At 33.3% G+C, this 26,618-nt stretch overlaps 6 protein-coding genes across 11 annotated transcripts; 3 read left to right on the plus strand and 3 right to left on the minus strand.

Moving 5' to 3' along the window:
* Window positions 1-57: 57 nt before the first annotated feature.
* LOC126761608 (protein VAC14 homolog) lies at window positions 58-3,365 on the plus strand. The gene is made up of 13 exons (XM_050477934.1): window positions 58-263; window positions 334-484; window positions 542-772; window positions 833-1,053; window positions 1,118-1,238; window positions 1,311-1,434; window positions 1,494-1,696; window positions 1,748-1,871; window positions 1,952-2,060; window positions 2,127-2,417; window positions 2,515-2,594; window positions 2,680-2,842; window positions 2,902-3,365. The coding sequence occupies exons 1-13, from the start codon at window positions 166-168 to the stop codon at window positions 3,038-3,040; spliced, it is 2,055 nt and encodes a 684-aa protein (XP_050333891.1). The 5' UTR covers window positions 58-165; the 3' UTR covers window positions 3,041-3,365.
* Window positions 3,366-4,575: 1,210 nt separating this feature from the next.
* Window positions 4,576-8,804, plus strand: LOC126750792 (GTP-binding protein 2). 4 transcript variants are annotated; one of them, XM_050460520.1, is made up of 4 exons: window positions 4,576-4,670; window positions 6,147-6,893; window positions 6,964-7,794; window positions 7,866-8,804. In XM_050460520.1, the coding sequence occupies exons 2-4, from the start codon at window positions 6,150-6,152 to the stop codon at window positions 8,133-8,135; spliced, it is 1,845 nt and encodes a 614-aa protein (XP_050316477.1). In that variant the 5' UTR covers window positions 4,576-4,670; window positions 6,147-6,149; the 3' UTR covers window positions 8,136-8,804. The 4 variants fall into 4 exon arrangements, with proteins under 4 accessions (XP_050316477.1, XP_050316475.1, XP_050316476.1 ...); XM_050460518.1 differs by lacking the exon at window positions 4,576-4,670 and adding an exon at window positions 4,679-4,824; XM_050460519.1 differs by lacking the exon at window positions 4,576-4,670 and adding an exon at window positions 5,453-5,607.
* LOC126750794 (evolutionarily conserved signaling intermediate in Toll pathway, mitochondrial) lies at window positions 8,794-10,365 on the minus strand. The gene is made up of 2 exons (XM_050460521.1): window positions 9,252-10,365; window positions 8,794-9,184 (listed from the first exon to the last, which is right to left on the minus strand). The coding sequence occupies exons 1-2, from the start codon at window positions 10,198-10,200 to the stop codon at window positions 8,874-8,876; spliced, it is 1,260 nt and encodes a 419-aa protein (XP_050316478.1). The 5' UTR covers window positions 10,201-10,365; the 3' UTR covers window positions 8,794-8,873.
* Window positions 10,366-10,472: 107 nt separating this feature from the next.
* On the plus strand, window positions 10,473-18,559 carry LOC126750791 (protein dispatched). 2 transcript variants are annotated; one of them, XM_050460516.1, is made up of 12 exons: window positions 10,473-11,243; window positions 11,623-12,420; window positions 12,478-12,660; window positions 12,720-12,811; window positions 13,704-13,981; window positions 14,055-14,319; window positions 14,448-14,680; window positions 14,891-15,045; window positions 15,138-15,391; window positions 15,493-16,476; window positions 16,584-16,879; window positions 16,940-18,559. In XM_050460516.1, exons 1-11 carry the CDS (start codon window positions 11,112-11,114, stop codon window positions 16,855-16,857), a joined length of 3,648 nt encoding a protein of 1,215 aa, XP_050316473.1. In that variant the 5' UTR covers window positions 10,473-11,111; the 3' UTR covers window positions 16,858-16,879; window positions 16,940-18,559. The 2 variants fall into 2 exon arrangements, with proteins under 2 accessions (XP_050316473.1, XP_050316472.1); XM_050460515.1 differs by having other exon boundaries at window positions 16,584-18,558.
* On the minus strand, window positions 12,831-13,651 carry LOC126750799 (uncharacterized). Its single transcript, XM_050460527.1, has one exon. The coding sequence runs from the start codon at window positions 13,539-13,541 to the stop codon at window positions 12,882-12,884; it is 660 nt and encodes a 219-aa protein (XP_050316484.1). The 5' UTR covers window positions 13,542-13,651; the 3' UTR covers window positions 12,831-12,881.
* Window positions 18,560-19,493: 934 nt separating the features above from the next.
* LOC126750790 (gamma-aminobutyric acid type B receptor subunit 2) lies at window positions 19,494-26,568 on the minus strand. 2 transcript variants are annotated; one of them, XM_050460514.1, is made up of 16 exons: window positions 26,406-26,568; window positions 25,929-26,083; window positions 25,724-25,827; window positions 25,172-25,653; window positions 24,902-25,082; window positions 24,589-24,807; window positions 24,329-24,469; window positions 23,960-24,114; window positions 22,895-23,258; window positions 22,729-22,839; window positions 22,419-22,643; window positions 21,287-21,620; window positions 21,050-21,155; window positions 20,634-20,967; window positions 20,394-20,544; window positions 19,494-20,335 (listed from the first exon to the last, which is right to left on the minus strand). In XM_050460514.1, the coding sequence occupies exons 2-16, from the start codon at window positions 26,071-26,073 to the stop codon at window positions 19,728-19,730; spliced, it is 3,660 nt and encodes a 1,219-aa protein (XP_050316471.1). In that variant the 5' UTR covers window positions 26,074-26,083; window positions 26,406-26,568; the 3' UTR covers window positions 19,494-19,727. The 2 variants fall into 2 exon arrangements, with proteins under 2 accessions (XP_050316471.1, XP_050316470.1); XM_050460513.1 differs by having other exon boundaries at window positions 22,407-22,643.
* Between the last annotated feature and the right edge of the window lie 50 nt (window positions 26,569-26,618).

A 26,618-nucleotide genomic window follows, 5' to 3' on the forward strand; every position in this document is an offset into this window, starting at 1 on the left:
TTTTCTAGTCAACTTTTAGGAAAATTATTTAATATTAATATGTTGGCAACACTGTTAATGTAGAAGGTTTTTTTTACTGCGACAATCCTACTGTAACAAAATTTGCGGAGTTGAATTCTTTTTAATAATCAGATAAATTCTATAAATAAGTTACTACCAGAAGAAATGGAATCACAATATGCACCATTGAGCGAAAGTTGTGCCAAGGCCCTGGCGGACAAGGCTTATGAGAAGCGTAAAGTTGCTTCACAGGAAATCGAAAAGTATTTTAAAAATGTTGTTTACACACATATAGTTATTTTTACTGAACGCTTGCTCTACCTTTTATTGCAGAATGGTGACAGAATTTAATACGAAAAATAATACGGTACAGATACGTAAACTTATAGATGTTCTCTCAAATCAATTTGCGATATCTCGTGATCCCAATCGGCGTAAAGGGGGCTTAATTGGGCTTGCTGCAACAAGCCTAGGATTAGGAAAAGTGAGTCATAATGAATATGAATAATAGTTCCCTTTACTATTAATTAACATTTTATAGGATTCCGAACGGTATGTAGGGGAACTGGTTACGCCCATTTTAAACTGTCTTAGTGATCCAGACGTTCGAGTCCGCTATTTCGCATGCGAATCCTTATACAATGTTGTTAAGGTAGCTAGAGCTGCTATTATACCATTTTTCCCAGACTTATTCTCGGCATTATCACGATTAGTGACGGATTCAGATCAAATGGTTAAAGACGGTAGTGAGTTGCTTGATCGGTTGCTTAAGGTAATCAGTGCACAATTGTATTGAAAATCTGTAATAATCAGCGAATTTGCATCATTTTAGGATATCGTAACTGAGTCTTCACAAATTTTCAATCTAGAGGCATTTATACCACTTCTTAAGGAACGTATTTACGTAAACAACTCATTTGCAAGGCAATATGTTATATCGTGGATTTCAATTTTGAACGCAGTTCCCGAAATAAATATGTTAATATATTTAACTGACATTTTGGATGGACTTTTTACAATGTTAGAGGACAACACATTAGAAATTCAACGAATGTATGTACATATTTTCTTTAGATTATTAGGTTGTTAGTACGATTTTTTTTTGTATTTTTATTAGGTGTGAAACTACTTTAAGTCAGTTTTTAAAATCCATCCGATATGATTCTACTTCGGTGCGAATGGAGGACACAATAAACATACTAATTATTCATGCTCAATCTACTAATGAACTCATTAAGGTATATAAAATGAAAAACATATTTGTTATTTTTGGTAATTATTTTAGTTATTTGTGTATATATGAATAATAGTCAATTGCTATAACATGGATACGTGAATTTGTACAAACATTTGGACCAAATGTTTTGCCGCATGCTAGTGGAATATTTACTGCGATATTACCGTGTCTAGAGTACAACGTGGAATCTAAGAAAAGTATTAACAATAATTCAATTTTTACCTTACCATTCTTTACTATAATTACAAATTCACAGATATCAAAGAATGTGCTGTTTCTGTGAACAACTCGATGATGTCATTGATTTCATCAAAGGAACACAAGTCAAAAAATATTGAAAAAATAGATTTACGTTCTGTTATGGAAGTTTTGTCGCAGTATTTAACACATAATTCGGTGCACACGAAAATTGCTGTATTGAAATGGATTCATCATCTATTTACACATTTCCCCAACGAGGTTTGTGTATAAACTCCCCATATAAACAATTTAATAAATTTTTTAATTTAGATGTCACCACATGCAAGCAGTTTAGGTGCTAATTTACTGGGCATACTATCAGATAATTCCGATGAAGTTGTATTGCAATGTCTCTCAGTTTTGGCCAAAATTTTGAATTCAACACATAATGGTGGTAAGCACTTTTGGAATTATGTTAATTTAAATACTTATCCAGCATCGCATTTTAATTTTTTCGTTCGTTCGTTAAAATAGAGTCAAGAGATTTCAATAAAGCTCATTACCGAAAATTCCTTCTAAGTTTGCTCAACTTGTTCAGTGAGGAAAAGAAGTTTTTGGACAGTCGTGCCAGCCTTATAATTAGGTAATATTTTTTGTTACATGCTTCTGTTTTATTCATAATTTTACGTGATTTAATATTGTATTGCAGACAGTTGTGTGTATTGCTAAACGCTGAATATATATATCGCACGTTTTCTGAAATCATTGATGAAGAAGTTATTAAATTTGCATCAACAATGGTCCGTTTACTCAATATGATACTCTTGACATCACCTGAATTGTTTGAACTACGTAACTCGTTACGAGACATTACAAATGAACATTCCGCAAATTTATTTAAATGCCTTTACAAAAGTTGGGCACATTGTCCTGTATCCACACTATCCCTTTGTTTGTTAACCCAAAGTTATCAACATGTATCGCAATTGGTAGTATTGTTGTAAGTAAGATTGATATTTAATAAAATTTTCAGCAAGTTAGCTGAAAACGTACTAATTATATATACCTGCATACCATTCAATTTGCAATAATTTTAGCGGTGACGTAGAGATAACTTTGGATATATTGAACGAATTGGACAAACTGGTACAGCTGATAGAATCACCAATTTTTGCACGTAAGTATATTGAAGCATACTTTCACCAAGACTAACAAAAATAATTTATAATTATAATTGATTCTTAATATATTTGCATTTACAGCATTGCGGTTAACTCTGGTTTCAAAATCAAATAATTGTGCAGATGCTCAACATTTGGCACATGCACTTTTTGGTATTCTTATGCTTTTGCCGCAAACCGATGCTTTCCACTTATTAAAAAACCGTTTGCAATGTGTGCCAAATTATTGGGGCCAAACACCAATGTAAGTATACACTTAATTTAAAAGCTAATGCATATTTATCATTTAATATATATCAACAGAAATGAAAATAAATCACTGCAACATCAAAGCAACATTGACTTTGAAATATTGTTGGAACATTTCAAGAAAGTCCAAAAAGCTCAACGAACCCTACGAATTCAACAGAGGAGAAATATTATTTTACCTGAAGAAACTTAGGTCACAACATGTCAATAATTCAACCAAAAAATTATTGAATTGTTTATTTTCCATCATTAATTAGGAGCAAAGATGCCTATTATTTGATATTGATGTTATTCCTCTAGAGAATGCAACAAATACATACATATGTATCCAATATTAATGTGATCATTTATGTGCACGTATGTTTTAATTTCATTATGGCTTTTAACTGTCACTATATCCTAGGTTAATCTATATTTAAGATTTAAATATATATCTGCTAGAAAAATATACACGCATTGATATATGTAAAAAATTTTAATTTGAGTAAATAAATGTATAAATTTCTAATCATATCTAATATTTGTCTATCCCTGATATCGAAATCGCCAGGTTTATTCTACAGTTTTAAAAACTTTCATGATTTATATCCAACCATTGTATACTTTTTCACGTATGTAGATGCTTGGATGACAAGGTTTGGTTTTTCTTTGTCTTGATCATTATGACAAGTAATGTTAACTACCCAGTAGAATTTATGTGGCAATTTCAAAAGTATTTTCGCTTATTTTGGTGGGAGACTTAACTATGGACAGTGAATTTTTTGTTCGGATATGGGAGCTAGCCAGATATGGGAACATGAAAAACGTGTGTTTAAATTGTATTCATAAAGACAGAAGCTGCAAGCTGCTGCTGAAGCTAAATGAAAGCCAATATCGGCCAGAAGTGAATGAATGCCAATTACCCCAATAGTTTCCGTTTAGCCACAGCGAACCAGGCGGCGCCAGTGCAAGTCAATTTAATTGTCGCATAAATCCATAAATTGATAAGAATTTAAAACAAGAATGGGAACCACAAAATGTTCTTTACACATTTTTATCAATGTCCGGTCATTGGAACGTATTTATAAGAATTGCATTCTATCAAATTTGCCCAGTTATGAGAAATGTCCGGCTATGAGAACTGTTCGTAATGGTGATTTTCACTGCACATATATAATTTCGGACTTTAATAGGACGGTTGCCCTACATTTACCATCATCCATTAATGAGACAATAAATCGAAATTTTGCTTTTTTCTATATTTTTTTAAGGTTTGCGTTTCTAAGCTTTGCTTTGAACATACAAATGCCGCCTATACCAATACAGATTTGTTTATTATTGGACCAATGTAAACAGAAAACAGCTGTATGTCTCAGAGTTGCCCAACTTTGATTTTATCAATTATACTTTTTTATTTTGCATATAACACTGCATCCCGAAATACTGGGAAAAGAAACTGCCGCTTTTCGGTTTTAAATATTATGGAATGCTTTGAACCCCACACTAATATAAGATTTTAATAATCACTGGTGGAATATTTTTCCAAATTGAATTTGTCACAAAAAGAAAATTACATATTAAGTCCATGTTTGACATGTATTCGATACATTAAACGAATTGAACACTAATCGTAACGTGTGAATTAGCATTATAATTTCCAGTACAAATTTAACTATAAAATGAAAATTTGAGTAGGAAACTCTTATTTATAGACGCGATTTTAGGCAATAAAATTCAGAGATAATAAAAGTAATGTGTGCATTTTGTAAAAATTAAATAATTATCTTATTATATTGTGAAAATTTTTGTTGAAAAAACGAACAGCGTTGATAAGCAATATTCAAGTACGAAATTAAAAAAAAAAAAATAAAACACTGTTAAAGACATTTGTTATGTGATTGTGAAATAATTTAAAACGCATTCGACTGTATTTGTCTGCTAAAATTGCATCAGCAAATTACATTCGAAAAAAGTGAAAGGATTGCAGTATACAATATAGTAAATAAAAAATGTCAATTTTATTTTGTTACATGAGACAATAACTGAAATGGAAATAGTTTTATTGTTATTAGTGTAAACTATATTTTTGCAACTTCTACTGGTACATAGTAAACTTGTATTTACAGGTGTATGCATTTTCATGTAGTAAAATTAATATGAACGAGCACTTGGCGCTCTTATTGGAATTCCTTTGTTGTGATATCAAGGAAATTGAAAAGTCAAAACAAAGACGTTTTGTTGTTAACAACAACAAAATATTTTCTCTTATTTTACTAATCCTTCTATTTGTATTGCTTTGTCAAAGCAATAGAGACGAAATGACGCGAATTATACATAATCGATGTAAACAAAAATATTTTGATAGAACCCAGTAGGAAATAGAATTGGAAATAGTATTCTTACAGTGACAAGTACATATATCTATAGCTTATAAATAGAATACAAAAATTACTTGATATTTTTTTAACTACTCTTCTCGTACAAAAATTTTAAAAAGTTATATTCCTCAATTGATCAATTTTCAACTGTTTAATCAATGTGATATAAGTACTATTGTAGCAAAATCTGTATGTATGGGTTTCAGATTGACAGTGACTTTAGTATTTATGTTTGCATTTGATGTACATCATTCTCTTCTTTTCATTCCATTTTTGTATTGCCTACGTTTAATGTTGCAATAAATCGATTTCTGCCTAACAGGCTCATGTGTACTTATTTGTAAAAGTAAAAACAAACAGGAACCCAAAATTTAGCGGGTAATTTAACAAACAAATTTCAAAAGTATGAATATTGTGGTATCTAATGATAAATTTGATGTAAAAAAGAATTGAATAAAAGAGCAAATAAAAAGCATACGTACATTAAATATTCGCATAAATGAAATAAACCGAAGGTCTCTGTCCATTCTTGGCAACAAACATAAATAAACAAGTCCTCAATTTTCAAGGTCACCAAAAATACGAGATCAACATTACTAATTTTTTTATTAGTGCGCGGTTATATGGAAAACAATCCCAATTTTTGTGAATTGTGAAATTTGTCGAGAAATTTTGTGTTTAGTAGCTACTCAATCATTACACGTCATTTAAAAGTATAAATTTACTAACCCAACATACATAAGAGTTATAGTTTGTATACGTGTATTTATTGGGCTCTATCAGATTAACCAGAAATTATGAAAAAAACATATTTTGTATTATCATCAAAATCTCAAACGATTACATACATACATATATACCATTTTATTCAATAACACTAGATAATATAAAATTATAACAGTATTTTTAATTCGAAATTGACTTGTTTTATTTCTTCTTCAGATTATGGATTGTGGGCTTATAAGTCTCTTCGATTCCGATGAAGGAAATCACGAAGCAGACAAATACAATAACAACCGTCCAGTTCGTGGCAATGGATCAAAGGTTCGGAAAACTTCTGTAAAAGCAAAAGGTGGCACACATAAAAGAGCCAGTGAAAGCGGAAGCAGCAGTAGCAGTGAAGGAGAAATAGATTTACAAAATAATAAAATTATTATTGATTTTGATCAGGGCATTTTACCACCCGAACCGCAGTTGGGAAATATTGAGTACAAACTGAAATTAATTAGTCCATCGAAGCATCGCTTCGAACATCTTGTAACTCAAATGAAATGGAGACTGCGCGAAGGAAATGGTGAAGCTGTTTACGAAATCGGCGTATCTGACTCAGGCCACTTACATGGGCTTAATGAAAAAGACATGAGTGCCTCCCTGGCCACACTTAAGCAAATGGCGCAAAAGTTAGGTGCTAGTACCTCAGTTTTACGACGAAAATATATAGCAACACGACGATCCGTTGCCGAAGTTTTAGTTCGTAAAATACCTGATGACCAACATAATATAGAAATTCGTGTTGCTGTACTGGGAGGCGCGGAGGCAGGGAAATCCACACTATTAGGTGTGCTTACGCAAGGTGAATTCGACAATGGCCGTGGTTTGGCAAGGCTTATTATGTTTAGACATATGCACGAAATACAATCGGGTCGAACTTCAAGTATTTCACACGAAACTCTTGGCTTCGATTCGCAGGTAAGATTACATTTCAACAACACCCAAACATTAAAAAAATTAAAGATGATTAAATGTATCTCAACAACAGGGCACAATCATAAACTACAAATATAATGAATTGACGACTGCCGAGGAGATTAGCGACCGCTCCACAAAACTGGTAACATTTTTAGACTTGGCTGGTCATAGACGCTACATGCGAACAACAGTGCAGGCACTGTTGGGCTACTCTCCGCACTATGCCATGTTAGTGGTGTCAGCAGGCAGCGGTTGTACTGGTACTAGTAAAGAGCATCTATCTATTGTCCGAGCCTTGGATATGCCATTCTTCATCGTTGTTACCAAGACCGATATAACAAGTCCGGAACAAACAGTACAAGAATTAAGGCAGGTTCTTACATCAGTGGGATGTCGGAAGTTGCCATTTATTGTCACAAATGCCGATGAGGCTATTTCCGCAGCATCTAATCAAGTTTCCGAAAATATTGTTCCCATTTTTTGTGTTTCAAACGTGACGGGAGCAGGACTTAGTCTGGTTACAAAGTTTCTCTACGTTCTATCACCATGCATTAGTAATCTGGAAAAAGAACGTCTAGAACAGGAGTCAAGTGAATTTCATATTGATGAGATTTTTCGAGTAACCGAAGTTGGTCCAGTAGTTGGCGGTTTACTCGTAAAAGGGGTACTAACGGAAAACATGCAAATGAAAATTGGACCTTTACATGACGGTAGCTTTCATACTGTTAATGTGCACACAATTCATCGGAACAAAGCTCCATGTCGGATGGTACGAGCGGGGCAAAGTGCCTCTTTATCATTTATCCCAAACCAGACGCTGCCACCACTTAGAAGTGGAATGACGTTGTTAGGCGATACTGGCGATCCTGGAGAGGAACCATACGGTACACTCCTTTTTCAAGTAATGTTTTAAAATAACTATGGTATACTTCAATATTGTGTTAATTTTGTTTTTTTTTTTTAATATTTTAGGCGGAAGTGTCTGTTCTCTTTCACGCTACAGCAATTTACGTAGGCTTTCAGACGACTATACACATAGGCAGCATACGGCAAACTGCAATTATTCGAGCAATAGAGGAGCGTGAAAAAATGGGTACCAATGATAGTGCTTTGGTTTTGTTTGAATTTGTTGGGCATCCTGAGTATGTTCGGCCTGGCGTACGGATGTTATTTCGTGAAGGCACAAGTAAGGGCATCGGTGTAGTTACAAAAGTTTTCCCTCTCAACAAATCGGCTGGATAAATTGATTTGAAAATAAACTGGAACTTGACTTGAAAAATAGTAAGGTATTAAAAATGTTACATTTACCTATACCTCAATCACTATTATATAATTACATTTTTATAATCTGCATATAATTGCATGTGGATTAAATTTTTACGAAAATACTTCAAACAAGTTTGTTCTAGTTCTAGTCGTAGATTTTTTTTGTCTAGACATACTTATTGAATTTAAAATTCGAACATATAATTAATGATCTAAATATATTACTGTACATAGTGTAATTCAAAAAAGTATTTTCGAATAACATTTTTAAAAGCTCAGCTATAAAACAATTTTGATTGTATTTTTCAAATTACATAGAAAAACTTCTTTGAACCAGAGTATGTATATATTTATAGAAATCTATAACATTTTAATTCGGTGAATTTATACATATCACGAATGACTCGTCGTTGTCAGTTGTCATAAATTTGGAAAAATGTAAGTTACCAGCTGCAAATGTTACATGTCAATTTGTGTGTAATATATTTTTCTTTAGTTTGAGATCATAAAATACCATCGTCAAAAAAAAGTGTAACAAATTATCATATTTTGCCTGTAATACCCGCATAAATACTTATGCATATTTTTACCACTACTTTGATTGTTCTTTTCGACTTGAATAAAAAGTGTGAAATTATACCCTAATGAATGTACATTTTTTATTATAAAGAAAAATTTATTTAATACATCGTAAGATATAAATTACAACAAATTTCAATCCGTAGTTTTTGAACTGGGATTCGATTGCAGATTATCAGATTTTGCTTTGTCTTCTATTTCAATTGCTTTCGCTGTTACAACAGATTTAAATCTAAACAGCACTGGTATTTCACCTAAGGTCGGGTTTCCGTTAGATTCTAACAATCTTATCCAGGACAATAATGAGTCCTTTGTGGATGTACCAGTTGCACAAATTGCAAAAATTGTACCATCCTCTTGTTGATGTACAGAACGGTTTTTACCAATTGCATTTTTGGGTCGAGGAATCGCGGTACCAAAGAATGGCGCCTTTAACCGTGATACATCTAAAAATTTATAGATTTTAATTTATATAAATATCCTATATTTTTTTAGAAACAAAAATAATCATACCATCCTGATCTTCTTGTTCTTCTTGAAGACTTTGTAGTAAGTTTGGATCTGGATCAGCTCGTAACGTAAAGTAATTTATTGAGCGATTTCTTAACCAAATCAAGAAGGGACCTTCTATATAAACGGCTTTATCGTGGGGATGATCTCTTAATAGTTGTGACTGTTCTGCACTCATACCACTTACGATCCACGTGTCATCTATAGAATCCTGGACATTTTTGGTTTCATATACAGAGATCTTTGATCGCAAATCTACTGTACACATGCGCTCTACAGCTAGCTGAGCAATATTTAGTGTATCATCAGGTATAGGGTTTGGTAGAGGCCATGGTGATAAGTTTTTAAACTTTGGCATCCAATACATCATTCTCCAATACTTACGTAATGGGTGTCCTCGTCGTCCAAATACATTTAACAACATAGCTTCCATTTCATAATCAGGCATTACACCCAGATCTTCCATTTGTTCTAACAGATCTATTATGCACTGTTGTTGTTTAGGGTAATGCATGAATTCGGCTTGAAAAACATTAGTGGGAATAAATTTTCCTTTCGGCATAACGTTAATTAAAGCTTTGTACACTTCTATATCATGTTCAACGCCAAAATCTGCCATGTTTCGGAGAGCAGCATAAATAAACTCGACATGATTCCGCCGATGAACGTCACGCTCTTCGAAAATCTCCAACATCGCTAGGTAGGATTCCTTGGTTTTATTTGTCACATTGGCAAAAGGATTTTGGATAGCGGGAAGCGGTGGCTTTCGTATATTACTCTTTCCTCTACCCCCTCTTTCACTGTCATCATTTTGTGCCTTGCTTTCGTTCTCACTTTTTGTACAATAAAACGCTTTACTAGTTTCCGAATACCATGTAGGTGATACGTTTTGAAATGAATTGCCATTATATTTTAACTGCCCTCTAAACACATTTGCAAGTTTTCGTATCATTACTAATAATTATCCATTAAGGTATTTCCTACACCTTAATTTCCATTTATAAAAATTAATCAACAAAATGATTAAATAACCCGGCGGATTTTATTATTCTAGATACCGATCAGCTGCTCGCATTCTGAGTTGCATTTAAAGACTCCTATTTTGTATGAAATTTTATTGCTGTTAAGCCAATAAACTTAATTTTAAAATTTATATTTTTACTAACTAATGTTATATTAATTGCAGGAATGGAATGGGTAACGAATAACAATGAATTAATAATTAATTTGATGGCCTAAAAATATAAACATAATAATATTCTAATATTTTAATAAAGCTGTTGAATAAATGATGTTCACTAAAAATATTCTAATTGTATACTAAAACGTTTTTGTAAAAGTTATTTAAATAAATGAACTTAGGATTTAATATTAGTTAAGTTCTAAATAGATAACTAAGGACATTCGGAAAAGGGAATAGATTATAAATTGCAACTGCAAATGTAGTAGATTTCTGGCAATAATGTCCGAATATTTATTACATGGACTGTTTCATATGCTTATTTTACAAACATTATTTGTTTAGTGAATACCTGTAGTCGTTTTGTTTTTTGTTGTTCTTTCATTGAAATTTGCAAATGTTAATACCACAGTAGAGGTTATTATACATCTAAATGTATGAAAAAGTGTTTGAGATATAAGTAAATATATTGAAAGTATACAAAATATTACCAGCTGAATTAAGTGTGAGGATTAAATATGAGTTGAATCAAATAAATACGGTGAAGTAATTTTTAGAAAGGCCAGCAATTTTAATGGCATTTGGAAATTGCTCGGTTAAATACACAAAGGATATATGTGCGTTAAAAGGATTATAAATATTAGAAAAGTCACTCAATTTCGGATTTCATTACGGCCTTACCTATGCATTGGTATTACAACTTTTTGGTACGACGGCCTTATCTAATGGTCCTGGCCGTGGCCGTTTTATGTATAGCTTGCATCACTGTATCCGTGACCATGAATTCGGTACCAGATTTTAGTGATCCCACGTTGGTATGTGTGAATTATTTACTGAATTATAATATGTTTATTTAGCTACCCTAATGAATGTCTTTACGCAAATTTATTTTCTATAACCCATTTATTTAAAATATTATATACATTACTATTTTAAAAAGTGTATGGGATTTCGGTAGGAGGTGGCTTTGTCCTGTCCTGTCCCAAACATAATTCATAAATTTATTCGATATATTTATACATACTGTTTTATTTATAAAAAGTTTCACTTCTGCATTAGTAGAAGGCATTACCTTCACGATTTGTGTTCAATACAACCTTCAGTATTTATTTTCGAATAACTTGAATATAGTGTAAGATATTTACATAGTTATTGCAAAAATGTTTTCTTAACTTATCTTATCCGTGATTGCAGGGATTTGAAACACGAGGTACAGCGTTAGGAAAACGTCTAAGCGCTTGGAATAATTTAATACAGGAGACTGGACCCTCTGGTAGTCTGGTGACAAACCCAAATGATTTGCTGTTTTACAATAATAATAACTATCATCATTTAAAAAATATGCGAAAACATCAACGTCACAATCGAACTCACAAACGTAAAAATCGAAAAAAGCCCAAAAACCCAAAACACCATAAAAAAGAATTACACCTGAGTAAGAAGATAATTTCGTTGCAAAATCGGTTTAATATAACAACTCGTAAGAGTAATGACACCAACCTTTTACCAACTCAATGGAATGGTGATAGTGGCGTCTTTCGGGATTATGAGATTACAAATGATTCATTGTCAAGCTTGGAACAACTAAATCGTAGTGAACATTTTGAATACGGTCGTAATACCACATCCATTGATGAAGACTACCACCGAGAAAAGGTGCAGTCTAAAAAGAGTACGTGGAACATTATCAAACAAGCTCAATTTCCGCCAAACGGAAATACTGGTCCACATGTGGAAGGTTATTTTTGCGATTCACCCTCCAAAGATTACTCCCACTTTGTAGTTGAGCGTATAGGTCCTAATGATACGGATTCACTTTTCGACCTTAATGGTTTGCTAGCCATGTGTCAATTACAGAATCAAATTATTGCTATACCAAGTTATGGTGAATTTTGTCAAAGAGAAGAACTCACTGACACCTGTTGTCGCCCATGGTCACTACCCAATTATGCTGCACTTCTGGTCAATAAGAGCTCTTGCTTCGATTTAAATGTATAAATGTGTTTTATTAGTATGAATTTGTTTTTGCAAAGTTTCATTGTTTTCCAGATTACGGACGTTGTCATGCTACAAAATTTATTGGTGATGTGTTTCGAATATTATCACGACTTAAAGTTAAGTAATGATTGCAGCGAGTTTAGCCCCTGTCAAGCGCCAAGCGAATGTACTCACGGAAATATTGTTTATAATATTTTACATTTTTTGACTGATTACAATTTCATTCGTATGAATGTGAGTAAAGTTAGTTAACAAAATCAAATTTGAAATTTAACATTCGTTTAATTTAACAGGACACAACAGTATTTATGAAATATGCAATGATATTTGTACCTGTAGCATCTACAGCAAAAATTCTTCCATTATTTCATGAATGGGAAGATACGTAAGTATAGAATTTTATACACTAGTTATGTAACGTACCAACATACAGGAATTTTATATATACACATCTATTATACTCGACGTAAAGTATATCTATCAATTGGCGCGTCCCTGGTTTGTTTCTTTTTTGATTGTTCAATTGCAGGAATATTGTAGCTAACTTGATAAGTAGTTACTCCCGTTATATACAATTTATTTATTTCGTCATGAAATTTATCTCTCTCGTGTTTTGGCATCATACCATACAGAACATCTTTGAACCGTTCTAGTTCTTTTACGCGATTGTAGTAAGTACCATATGTGGTTTCGTAATATTTCAAGTTACTCTTTTCGTGTGCTGTTCTTAAAAAACGTTGAGACTCCTTCTTGGAATAAAAATAATTTGGTGAATAGGTAACCATATAGGTACTTTTTTCTAAATCTCTTAACATTTTTTCAATCAATTTAGTGTCAACGTCGGGACATCTAAAGAACATTTTAAACAATTCTTTTTTGCAGTTCTCCAAACGTTTTACAAAATCTTTATATTCTTCCATGCCAACCGTAGTTTTAGGCCATACTTTGCTTTTCGCTTGGATGCCATTTGTCTGTAAGGGAAACCAATAGTAATTGCTTATAAGCGGTTCATCAGCTTGCTCAATTTTCGGGGCTCTATTAGCAAAATTATTTGACTTCCTGGTTCTGTAGTCAAACTTGTACGTTGTCAAATGATTTCCGCAACAATCCAACATTTTCAAACAAACTAAGAGTATTGTGTTAGAGCACAAGAATAGGCTATAATGTTGTTTTAATTTTATATCACAGAATTTATGTATGTATGTAGATAAAATTTTTTGTTATGAATTTATATTAAAAATAAATGTAATTGCTTTCATATTTTTACTTTTTTCCAGTGATTTAAAAAATGAACTTGTTCAAGTAGTATCAATGGACTTGGGACTTGAAAACGAACTATTTAATGAGTCGTTACTTACAGACGTTTGGCTGGTCTCACTAGGCGGAGTCTTCGTTATGACATGTATTTGGTTGTATACAACGTCGATTTTCGTTACGTTGATGGTCTGTGTGGCAGTGATGTTTTCATTGGGTTTAGCATATTTTGTCTATACTTTGGTCTTTAAAATGTCATTCTTTCCATACATGAACTTATTGGCTGTGGTTGTAATAATAGGTAAGTAAATGTATTTATTTCCATAAGATTTCAAAAATAGTTTGCTACAAAGTATTTTAAAATTTATTTTCAGGTATTGGCGCTGACAATGCATTTCTTTTTGTAAAGATTTGGCAATGCGTTCTAGCGGAACGGTTTACCAAGTCAGCAAAGTCAACCTCTTCTACTCACGCAACACCAATTGTTGAGGGCGGAAGTGAGCACACAGAAACCCTACAGAATTTAATGGCATCCGCATTTCATCATTCAGCATTATCAATGTTTGTATCTTCTCTAACCACTGCTACAGCTTTCTTTTCGTCGTATACTAGCTCCATAACGGCTATTAAATGCTTTGGGTAAGATATTTTTTTGTTTTGAGTACAATGTTGCGACTGGTATTCTTTCTTAATATTAATATAAAATTATTTTTATACATATTTGCAAAACCGTAATAATTAATATTTATTTTTGCTTGAACTTCTAGTGTATTTGCCGGAACGGTAGCTGTAACCAATTATTTACTTATGATAACTTGGCTGCCTGCTGTCGTCTGCATAATGGAACGTCTATCTGCTTGTGCAAGCTGCAATAGTAAACTTCCAATACAAAAGCTATTGCTAATGTTCAATAAGTCAATTACAAAGTTCTGTCATCTATATGAGACAGTTATAACGAAGGCTGTGATGAATTATTCAATAATATGGATATGCTTATTTGGTAATATAAAGCTTTATGAATCTAAAAATGCTAATATTATTTAATAAAAAATACACAAGTGTGGTGCTACAATCCCACAATGAAGATTCATAATGATAATAATTTAGTTTAGTTTTTTGATTTAGTTTAAATTTTTTATTAATGATAATATATTCTATATAAACTGCTTTAGAACGTACATTGCTAAAATAATTGTAATTATTTTCGTAGGTGCGATAGGATTATGCAGCACAGTTATTGTATTGTATGCGCCTGGGCTGCAGTTGCCGGATAGCGACCATTTTCAACTATTCTCAAGTAGCCATCCATTCGAAATATATAATAGTAAAATGAAAAATGAGTTTTGGTTTGAGAAGTCGATGTCGGTAAGTACTTAGAAATTAATTATAATTAGATACTAGTGATGTTTAATAAACCAACACCTTTTCCGTTTCGATATGGTCTTTATCTTTTTCAGGCTTATGAAAATTTTAAATTACCAATGCGCTTCGTTTGGGGTATACAACCAGTTGATGACGGCGACTACACTGATCCTTTTTCCCATGGGAACTTGTATTATGACAATAATTTTAATATATCTACAAAGGCTGCTCAAGTTTGGTTGCTAGATTTCTGTAAAAAAATAAGAAAACAGCCATTTTACGAAATTACTTTTGGTTTATTATTGCCGAATTGCTTCATTGAAAATTTTATATCCCTTATGGATCGCATGTGAGTTAAATAATATAATAACTCTGACATTTATTTTTTTAAAACAAATATTTTTATGTATCGTGTATTTAATTTTATGTGAAAATGTAATTTATTTCCAGGTGTATAGATGGTATGGATAATACTGATCGCACTCCTTGTTGTGACGTATCAAAGTTTCCTTTCGAGCCATATGTCTTCGATATTTGCTTGCCACAAAGTATGTCCTCACTTTACGCTACTCCGCGGGAGTACTACACTCCTGGTGTCGCCGGGCCAAGATTCTTGGCCGACAGACGAAGCAATCCACTACTACAAACTTATAATGAAATCTCAATTGGTAATACATCCCAACATGTTACGCTCGCACCGCCACAAGTGAAAGCCTTAGTGCTAGAGTTCGAATCGAATGTGGCCTACACAACGGCCTACACAGATGTCAAAAAATTTGTACAATCAGTGGAGCTGTGGCTCGCCAACGAGTTGCGGGAGGCTCCGCCTGAAATGCAGGGCGGTTGGTTTACCAGTGAACTTAAGTTCTTTGATACCCAAAGTACACTTAGTCACGATACGTTAGTAGCGATTTCAGTTGCTATGAGTGCTTCGCTCTTGGTTTTACTTTTGGTTACTTTGAATGTTTTAGTATCTTTGTATGCGGTGATTACAGTTTTACTTACAATTTTTACGACGGTGTCAATACTAATTTTACTCGGTTGGAAATTAAATGTGCTTGAAAGTATAGCTGTGAGCACTGCCATCGGATTGGCAGTCGATTTCAGCTTGCACTACGGTATACATTATCGCATGTCGCCGACGAAGGAGCGTCTGGCCGCTAGCCATTTCACCTTATCACGGATTGTGGGGCCAACGTCGATGGCAGCAATCACTACAGGTGCTGCTGGTGCTTTAATGCTGGCGTCTAACGTACTGCCATATATACAGATTGGTTTATTTTTGGTTATTGTTATGGTTGTCAGCTGGTTATATGGCACATTTTTTCTTATGAGCCTGCTAAAAACGGCTGGTCCGCAGTACGGTTTCATGCAATTCAGTTACCCGTTAATGAATAAAGGATCATCAACTACTGGCAATAAGTACTATGAAAGGTAAGACCTGACGCAATTAGAAAATTAACACTTACACTTTGAAAATATATATTTCCAATTATATTTCATTGCACTATATTTATTTTTTATTTTCTTTGCTATTTCAGAAAACAAAGTCAAGTAATTGCGAGTGAACAGTTATTAACACCGTCAAGTTCCGCTGTCGGTGAACTAATAAACTCGGAAACCCATGAACTCGAGTCGCTCACATCGAGTTCATTAATTAAAACTATTTCTGGTACAGAAAGCTCTCATCCGCTGAGTGTTGATTTCGAACATTCATTCAATAATAAACACGATATAACCTGCGCCAATTTTTCTACTGTCAACGATCACAAGAGTCCGTCTATTGAAAGTCCTGAGTTACATGTTACAAACTAAGATACCTATACAACTATTTTTGGTAAACTGTATACGATCATATGCATACATATTTACTAATGTTAGTGTTTATATTAATTAGAACTTACCATGCTTCTGCAACTGAAAGCACAAATTGCATATGTACTTACATATAGTAAATATTTTTGGGATAATGAATAGCATATTGTTTGTTTACCAGCATTTAATTGCTAACTTACATATTTGAATCAGTACAGATTCGTTAAATAATTGTAAACCGTATTAAAAAACTTAAAATATAGATTAAAAATTAAGGATTTTATATAACCAGACCTCCCACGATGAATGGCTCTAACTCAAACTGCTACCCGTTTACGTGGCTTATATGTCCGGACACTCCTACTATATTATCATGTAGTATTATTTAAGTATTAAATTACAAATTATGTTGCGTTAAGCAATTATATTACTTAAAGTCTAGTTTTATAATGAAAAAAAAACACGTTAAGAAGTGCATGTAGTTAGTCTTCCGTTAGCAATCATAACAAAAAAAATTCAATTTAGTGAGTTTAGTGAATTCGAGTTCTTTACTATTTTACAGCAGCTACGGCCGCGCCTTGACCTCTCCAGCGAGGCGAGTTTCTCTGCTCTCACATGTACACAATACATCATTCAGTAGTTGTTGATCAGACTTCAGCGAGGACCAATCACAAAACAGTAAACGCATAGTACGCTACAGTATGTTTAAAAATTATTGACAAATCGATTTTTTTGAACTTTGTTTTAAATGAAAATTATTTGCATTTGTGTATTAACTCTTTTCTCATTAAAATTATAATATACTTTTATACTCGTAACATGCACGAAACCGTTAGGTTGACGTTGCTCATAGTCGTTTTACAATTAAAAATAAATTTTTATATATAATAATTTATTTCACTAATCAATATATACAATTTAATTTTAAGACTTACTATTAATAATTCGGTTTGCAGTAAATTATAGAGAACAACCCTTATCTATCAATGCTTCTACTTAATACATCATGTTTAATATTATTATTATTATATTATATATAATAAGTGTAATGCACATTCATATATACATTCATCCATGGTTATAAATAAAATATTATAGATACTTCATGAAACGTAATTTTAGGTGCAAGTATCTAAGAAATTAAATTATATAACATAGTTCTTTATATGCTAGTTAGTATAAGCGTTTTATATGTCCAATGTGTGTAGCGTTAATTAGGAATAATTTAAAATAAATCAAATGTTGGATTAAATTGTTTCGTTAATCCACAATTATACACTATGTTACATTCCTAAATGTATTTGAAATCATATGTACAACAAATTGTTTTGATGTTAATGACACAAAATATAATACATAATATAATCAAGACTACGGAATGTTGTGAACAAAAGGTGCAAACGTCAATATGTAGTATATTTAATTAATTTACAATAATATAAATATTCGAGTATAGAAAAGCTAAAACATATAGCTACATATATATAATGCAGAGTTTAAGTTCAATGTACTTCCACTGTCAAAAGAAACAAATAATAATAGACGTATAGATAACTGTGATATGATATAAAGCTAGTTTAATAAAACATAATTATGTATAATACTTTGAATTAAAAATTATTGAATTTATTCCGGAATGTGTGTAGTTATGTATAAATATATATACAATATATGTAATATGAAGTTTTTAATAAAGATAGTATTTATTATAATAAACAACGGGTTGTTATTATTTTGTACGAGAAATTCCACTAATTACAAACAACAAAATACTGTTTTAATCAAAGAATGAAACTGTTTCAAGGTGAGATTGTGATTTTGGTCTCGGTTCCGTTATTCACGATCTGTTTGGGTATTCAAGTAAAAAGCTAAAGAAAAGGTTGACAAAAATTTAAATAATCCACCGTATTCTCTAGATTTCTTCCCGTAAGTATTCTTTTCACTGCCAAACTTGCCAAAGGCATTCGCCGGACCGAGCACCGTTGTATCTAGTGTATCGAGCTAAAAATCCAACATTTTCGTATTTATCGAAACGATATTTTCCACTCTACACATTTACATATGAATCGTTTCAAGCGCTTTGAGACTGTTCCGGATTCTTCAACATTCAGTTTTTATGAACAGCCATATATGTATATTATAGTGGTTCCGACAAATGAGCAGCTTCTTGAAGAGCAAAGGACGTGTGATAAATTTCAATATATTTAAATCAAAAGCTGCGGAACTAGTTATACAGACGGACGGAGAGACGGACACTTGTCGATCTGATCTTTTACGAGTATGTACACATATATTTTGTAGAATATACGTTACCTTCTGGCTGTTACAAACTTCGTGGCAAACTTAATATACCTTGTTCAGGGTGTAAATACAAAAAGTGGTGTGTGTTTTAGGTAGACAAGTAAGCCACAATCCTATCAAATATTTCAAACTGATTCGTACAGGAAGAAGAAATAACTTCCGTATCTGATTTGATACATATGTTCCAAATGTGGCTTTTCTCTCATTTACCTTTAGCGTTTTCACATTTAATTACTTGAGCTCAATGCGGGATGAGTTATTGTTACTGTAGCGACTATCGTAGGAAACGATAGTCAACTTCAGTATCTGATAGTTTTCTACAAAAATAATCACACTTAAGCATAAGAATTTTTCTTCTTTGGAATACGTTTTTATTTATAATCATTTTCAATTAAATTCATATTATATGTGAGTAATTCCATGCAAAGAATTCTTTAGTTTTAAAAACATAGTTATTAGTCTAACTTTTCTCTGCTCTGGTGTAGGCCGAGTTAAATTGTATTTAAATCAACTTGCAGAGCTCACACATACAATAAACGAGATTTTGGTGTAATGGATTTCTTCTTGTTCTAAAGATACTCCACAATATCGCATTTGATGGATATGTTCGGACAACTTTGACCCACAACATTTCGACCACGATAGTTAGGGCTCTTTTCAGTGAGCAATTTTCGGAATATGGGCAATATTGCTGTTTCTCCATCTAGTAACTCTGTCTCCGAACTAGCACCATAAATTGACGATTCGATTTTATTTCGATGCTTGCGTTGCTTATCAGGTGCTACATTTGGGGAGGAATGATGATGTGCAGCATGTTGTATACTACTCATCTTGTTGAGTTTGCGCTGTGTAATGCACTGCGTAGCTGGCGGCGTTGGCTCACGTTCACGTTCACTGTCGGTTTCGCTTTGGCATACCGTTCCCTTCTGCGGCTTATGACGATGCTTATTACGATTCTTTTCCGAGACTGAACGTTGTATGGGTGACGTAGTCTGGTTATATGGAATGATATGACTGTGTTCCGAACAACGTTGTGGGCTAGCATAGTTGCGCGGTGACTGGCGCGAATGTTGCTTGGCATGTGAAAGTGTATGGGTGTCCCATAGATCGCTTTGTGAGACCACAAAATTGGATTTCATGGCGTTGGTTCCACGACGGCTGTCCGATGTTGTGGGTGCTTTAAAAGAGACTCAGCTCAAAATACTAAACAATCAGGAAATTGTTATTTTACTCACTCTTTATGACGTTATTGCTTTTCGTATATGGAGCATGGGGACAAGAACCGTTTAGATCGTTATTGGAATTAGAAATATTTGTAGCGGAATTCCTATGATTATGTGCGGTCTTTGGATAGGCGGTTGGAGTCTGACTTCCACTGTCATAGTGCTAAAATAAAGAAATTATTTGATATTTATTGATTAAGAGCATAAAAAACTTTCTAAAATTCTGCATCATCAACTCTAATTTTTCTTTACCCTGGACGCCACTGATTGCCGGCGCTCCCGCAATTGTGAATCTTCGCTTCTTTTGATATTGTTGCATTCTTGCTTTTTCATACTCGGTATGGGATCGGTTTGAGCTGAAACGGAGTTTCGTTTCTCTCCCGGTCTCCGGTAAGTGAGATCATCATGCTTTACAGCTTGCAATGGTGGTTGTTGTTGTTGTAGTTGTTGCTGTAATTGTTGTTGTATGGGTTGCATTGATTGCATTTGAGTTTGTTTTTGAAGCGAATTCGATCCAGTAACTAAGCCGGTGGATTGGACCATACCATCTTGGATTTGTGTTAAAGACTTCATGGACTTCTTTTTACTAAAAAGTTGATACAAGACACATATGTAATTCAAATTAACGGTATAGTTATATGTGTGTGTAAGAAAACAAGAAAACCTACGGTGGCAAGGATGGAGCGATTGTCGTTGACTGTACTGAAACCATGGAGCTGTCCATTTCCACGTGTGTAGAAGTTACGCTGTCAACTGAAGTAAGTTCCGTTACTTCTACAAACATAAAAATAAAAGTAGTTAGTAGTTGAATTCGATTGAGAACTTGGATTTTTTAATTAAATGTAGTTACTAAGAGTTTTGCAAAAGATTTTAAGTCTTTAAACTAAGTTAATGTCAATAAACACCTGTTGTGCTGGGCATTTCCCGTCGTACTGGCGGTGCAGACAATCTAGCTGTATCATTGAGTATTGGTTCCGAGTCCCCGCCAATACCGCCAGTACATGTGACGCCATCAATCCACTTGCGAGCTTCAGGTCCAAGTTTTCTTATAAGAGCTTGCAGTTCATTTTCTTTCTCCATAAGAATTTTGCGGAATCGGCAATTCGTGTTTTTCACATCACGTAGGCGTTGCTCCAATTCACAGACGGATGAATCGCGTCGATTTTTCGACATTGGACGCAAGGTGGCGCGTACGCGCTTATCAACGACACCTTGTGGGTTGCGTTTCAGTTCGACTAGCTTTAAGTCAAGCAGAAGAAAAAGAAGCACTTTTAGGTATTACAAATTTTATCGGTGATATTACATAGATATACATAACAGGTGAATTTTCTAGTATATAAAGTTGAAAGTTTTGAAATTGTTGTAACTAAGCAAATAATAATCACCAATGCAAAAGAGTGAAAGCGATAGAATTTCGAGTAAGCTAAATCAGAATTAAATGTAAAGCAAATACGAACTCAAATTGACACATAAGTATACTCGTAAAGGATTTTGGACAAAAGTGATATATAGTACACCAAATATTCTAGATTTATACTTTCTATTTTTTATTTTAAAATTTATACCACAGTCAAGTTTTTAAAATATTATTAGAGAATCTTGTAAAAAAAAATGGTATAAAAGCCCGAATTCGGTTAGTAGGTCAAATTTTTTACGGTATTTCATGCAGTTCAATTTTTTTTATTCTAAAAAATTTATTTTTTTCATTAACCGACTTGTCTTCGTTTGCTAGAAACGGCCGTGATGTAAATAATGCGCGAGAAGTTTTCAATAAAGTGTATAGCACAGTTAAAGAGCATCTAATCAAAATATTTCATTTGCAAAATATTATTTAACATTTTTTTTTATGAAAGTTTTTTTTTGTTTTAAGTTCATTTGAAAATTTAAGTGTGACATGATTAGGCGCTCATCATACACATATTTGAATATGCCAATAGCTCATTTAATTTTGTCCATAATTACGATAACAGTAAATCTTAAATTTAATTTAAAAATACAGCTACAAAAACTACAAAACTTCCTTACTACCAGTCTTACTTTCGGTACGAACACCAAACATAATGTTGCTGTCGTACAAAAAATTATAAAAAATGAGAGTAAGACAAAAACTAAATCCTTGCGATCGGAGAGCACCAACGAAATAGCGGCACCGGCGATGCATGTTATGAAGACATTGTAAACGGAAAATCCAATATGTTTCGAGTCATTTAAGGCCGGAATGGAAACATGACGTGTCTCCCAAGCCAGGAAAGCACCAAATACCTTAAACACAATAAATAAAATATAGTAATATTACTATTAATTTTTGGTTTGCAAATGAAGAAATCAAGGTTAAAATATCACACACCAGTAGCAGGCCTTTATAAGCATATATTATACTAACAAATATCGTCATATGCTCTGATTGGCAGTATTCATTTTCAGGTATAACCAAAACATCGTCCATTGACTCGTGATGCTAAAATTTATATTTAAATAGTAAATAGTTAAGCGTTTCAATAATTTTTTCCTACCCTTGGTTCTAATTGTTTAGTGTCACGATAGAAGGGATCGGCTACTTGCCATGTCGTTATAATAGCAATATCAATGGCCAATAATATACCCACTACCATAAACAATTGATAGTCCTTTATGACTTTTTTATTTAGCTTTAGATCGGTGAATATGGAGTGCACACGCCATGTTTTCGAAAACATCGCACCAAACGCCAAACTGAAGCCGGCCATAAGTATCCACGCGCGTGCTGTGCATATGTAGGGGAATGCAGCCACACTGCTCAAGGTGGTGTCCAAGCCCAGAAATATAACACTCATATATGTGAGCATACAACCAATGATTATGAGATTATTGAGATGTGGACTTGACATTTTTATATATCTGCAAAAAAAAATAATAATATAAAAAATTTTAGTAAACTTAGTGGTATGCTTTGTTATATTTAACACGGTGTGGCTTTGATCTTAACTGTCTTTTTTTACAAGATTTTTAAATGATTACGATGGCGGTCTGATCAGTATATTGCCAAAAAAAAATAAAACGAAAAACAACTAATTTCTCGAAATTGTCTACATTTGATACAACGATGCTTCTTTAACCCGTCTTACAAATATGTTTACTGGAAGTCTGCAAAGCTGAATAATTTCTGCCCGGCAAGAAAGAATAATAATACCCTGGATAATTTCCATACAAAAACTTGATTGTGAACATACAAACTTGCAGCTTTATGTTAAAATGGTCCGATCTGAACGATCCACGCCAAATTTCCTCAAGATATCTCGTCAAATAAAAACGTTAAATTTTTACATATATGCTTTAAAGGTGCGATTTGGCGGCTCGGACAAATGAGCAACTTCTTGAAGAGCAGAAACCTCAGAGCGATACCTCGAAAACTGAGGATATAGTTAAACAGACAGATGGACGCAGTGAGGGACATGGATAAATCAATTCAGCTTATAACGCTACTCATTTACGGGTATGTACATATTTTATAGGGCATCCGACCCTTCCTTCTGAATGTTACACATTTCGTGGCAAACTTAATATACACGGTTAATATAAAAATTAATTGTTTCACTCACCTTTGATTTCGATATTTTATATTAAAAGCTAAGAAAACGCAGGCCACTATGATGCCAATCACCGAAGCGCTCGCTGATACTATATAAATGGTTAAGTTCACTTGGCTGTGCTCAATGTATATTAATGTACGGTCCTTTGGTGGAGTTCTTCCCACCTAATTATTACAAAGAGTTACTTTATTTTCCTTTTTTTAATTTTATTTAGTATTTAAAAAAAATTTATATAATAGTTAATATAAACTGATATAAACTATACGTAAAAGTAAAAATAAATAACTCTATCTGAGGGCTTAACTTGATAAAAAAAATGAAAAGGTTTAGTAAAGTATCATTTTTGTTTCTACTCAAAACCTTAAAAATTTCACTTACCCATCTTACTGGTTTTCCCAAAGTTAAATCCAAGTGACTTAATTGCGAGTGATATTCACCAATCTTTTCTGCTTGACCCAATTGAAATTGTGTAATGAGAATGTTGGCTTTGCGCTCGTTGTTGTAGAAACGTACGGGACCCTTGAAATGGGGAGCGATGAAATAAATTTGAAAATAATACAATATTAGGTATGCTTTTTATTTCTACTCAATAAGACAGGTTTTTAGTGAAACAAATATATTTTGTTAAATAGCCATACCGTAACTCCTTCGAATGAAGTATTCCGGAGCGCTTCTAAAAACACAAGCTCCCAATCTTTTACACGATAATCAAAATGCGTTAGAAAGTCTTCTCGCTTCTGCGCAACATATTGAATAGCCAACGCAGCTGCCCAAATTCCATCGTAAGTATAACCATGAAAGCGGGAATATTCGGTACCGCGCAAACTATCGTATTCCGAGAGATACTCATCGGCAGTCTGCAATTTAAATTAAAAATTAAATTAAAGTTTATTAATACATACTATACATATGTATATGTATATTGGGTCAGCGAAAGTTTTAGAATCTTACAATCCCGGCAACGGTTATGTCACCACTTGTTGACAGAGGTAGCAAGTCAACCAGAATGGTGCCTTCAAGTGCGGTTGCAATCTCATCCACCGTACACTCGGTATCGATTGTTGCATTCCACCACTCCGTTGAATAGGTAGCCATAATCAGCCACTGATAAGAACGCCCATACATTTCCAATCTACCAAGATACCAAAAGTAATTATTTTTTTTTTTTACTTTGGAGCCCTTTCACTTCACCCAGATTAATGCATTAATGCCTTCGCTTACCTATAAGCTTCACAAAAGACTTTGCGTGCGTAATGCTCATTAAAATTTCCAAGAATAATGCGTACATCCTTTTCGCGTAATTTCTTTAGTGGTTCGTTTACATCATTAACAAAACTTTGTGTCTCAACCACTTCCAATTGCATTGAGTCAAGATCGGCTACCATATGGTTATGTGGCAAGGAATAGCGTGGTTCATTTTGATACAATGTGCCGACACGTGTCCAATTGAATTCCTTAAGTAATGCCAGACGTGGCGCATTAAAAGCATTCTCCGATGGTACTACACGAAAGAAGTTGGGAAATGCGTCTTTCGTAAACATGGGATGAGTATCGGCGTACGATAATTGTGTCAAATGCCAGTGCTTACTGGCCTTGGCTATAGGATCTGTTACGTGTGTACAAGCAGCTCCGAAGAGCATCAACTTATTGGGACCTGAGTGCATCATATCGAAGAAGGACTTAACACCAACTGCGGCATTGCACTGTAAAAAAATCAAAGGAAAATATTTATTACCACATATTGGTGGAATAATATTAGAAATGTAAATGTACCTCCGTGTCATTCCACCACATGTGCAGCCGATAATTAATTAAAATTGTGGGATGTTCATTCACATGGGAAAGTGCCAATTTAACGCTGGGCATAACACCGCGGCCTATGTAAAAGAAAATAATATCAAAAATCAAATTATGTTCTTTTTCGAAGCTATGTAAAAGTATATACTATAATTAAGCAAATCTGTAGAATTTCCCTCACCTGTATCGGAATTCTCCACTCCATCGCCGTATGGAAAGAAACCGGCAATGTAAACATCCGAACGTTTCGCAGTTCGGCCTTTACTGCAATATATTAATCCCAGGAGACACACACAAGCAAACAGTACTCGGTTTTTCAATGCCATTTTCAAAAGCCTTCAAATAAAAAACACAAATTATGCATTGAAATTAATTAAATTATTTATTACATAATTTTAAGTAACTTTCTCAATTAAACGCCATTTTTTATTTATTTTATTTTATAAATTCCCTATATGTATGTACATACATGCAAATTTTTTATTTATTCTTACTATTTCTTTTTTTGTTTGTTTTTTTTTTTTCATTTGTTATAGAAGGGTTCTCTTTTCATCTGGGCTTTTAATGCGCCTTTCCTAATAAATTCAAACAATTTGTAAATTCTCTGACAACTTTACACAGTCCAACATGTGGACCTATTACCTAATATTAAATTTACCTTTTAAATCCTTCGTAGATTTTCGCAAACACTTAAAACTGCATTTTTACTTTTGCATAATACACTCACATTGTAATATGTTCCTAAAAATAAAATTTAATAAAATATTCTACACTTTGTATAACGTTGTTATATTATGGACAAGTGAAAATTATGTATCCTTCGTACATGACAAGTACTGACAAGGATATGTTGATCCATAAAGAGCATGCG

This window comes from Bactrocera neohumeralis, chromosome 2 (genome assembly GCF_024586455.1).
Source record: "Bactrocera neohumeralis isolate Rockhampton chromosome 2, APGP_CSIRO_Bneo_wtdbg2-racon-allhic-juicebox.fasta_v2, whole genome shotgun sequence".
Taxonomy (NCBI): domain Eukaryota; kingdom Metazoa; phylum Arthropoda; class Insecta; order Diptera; family Tephritidae; genus Bactrocera; species Bactrocera neohumeralis.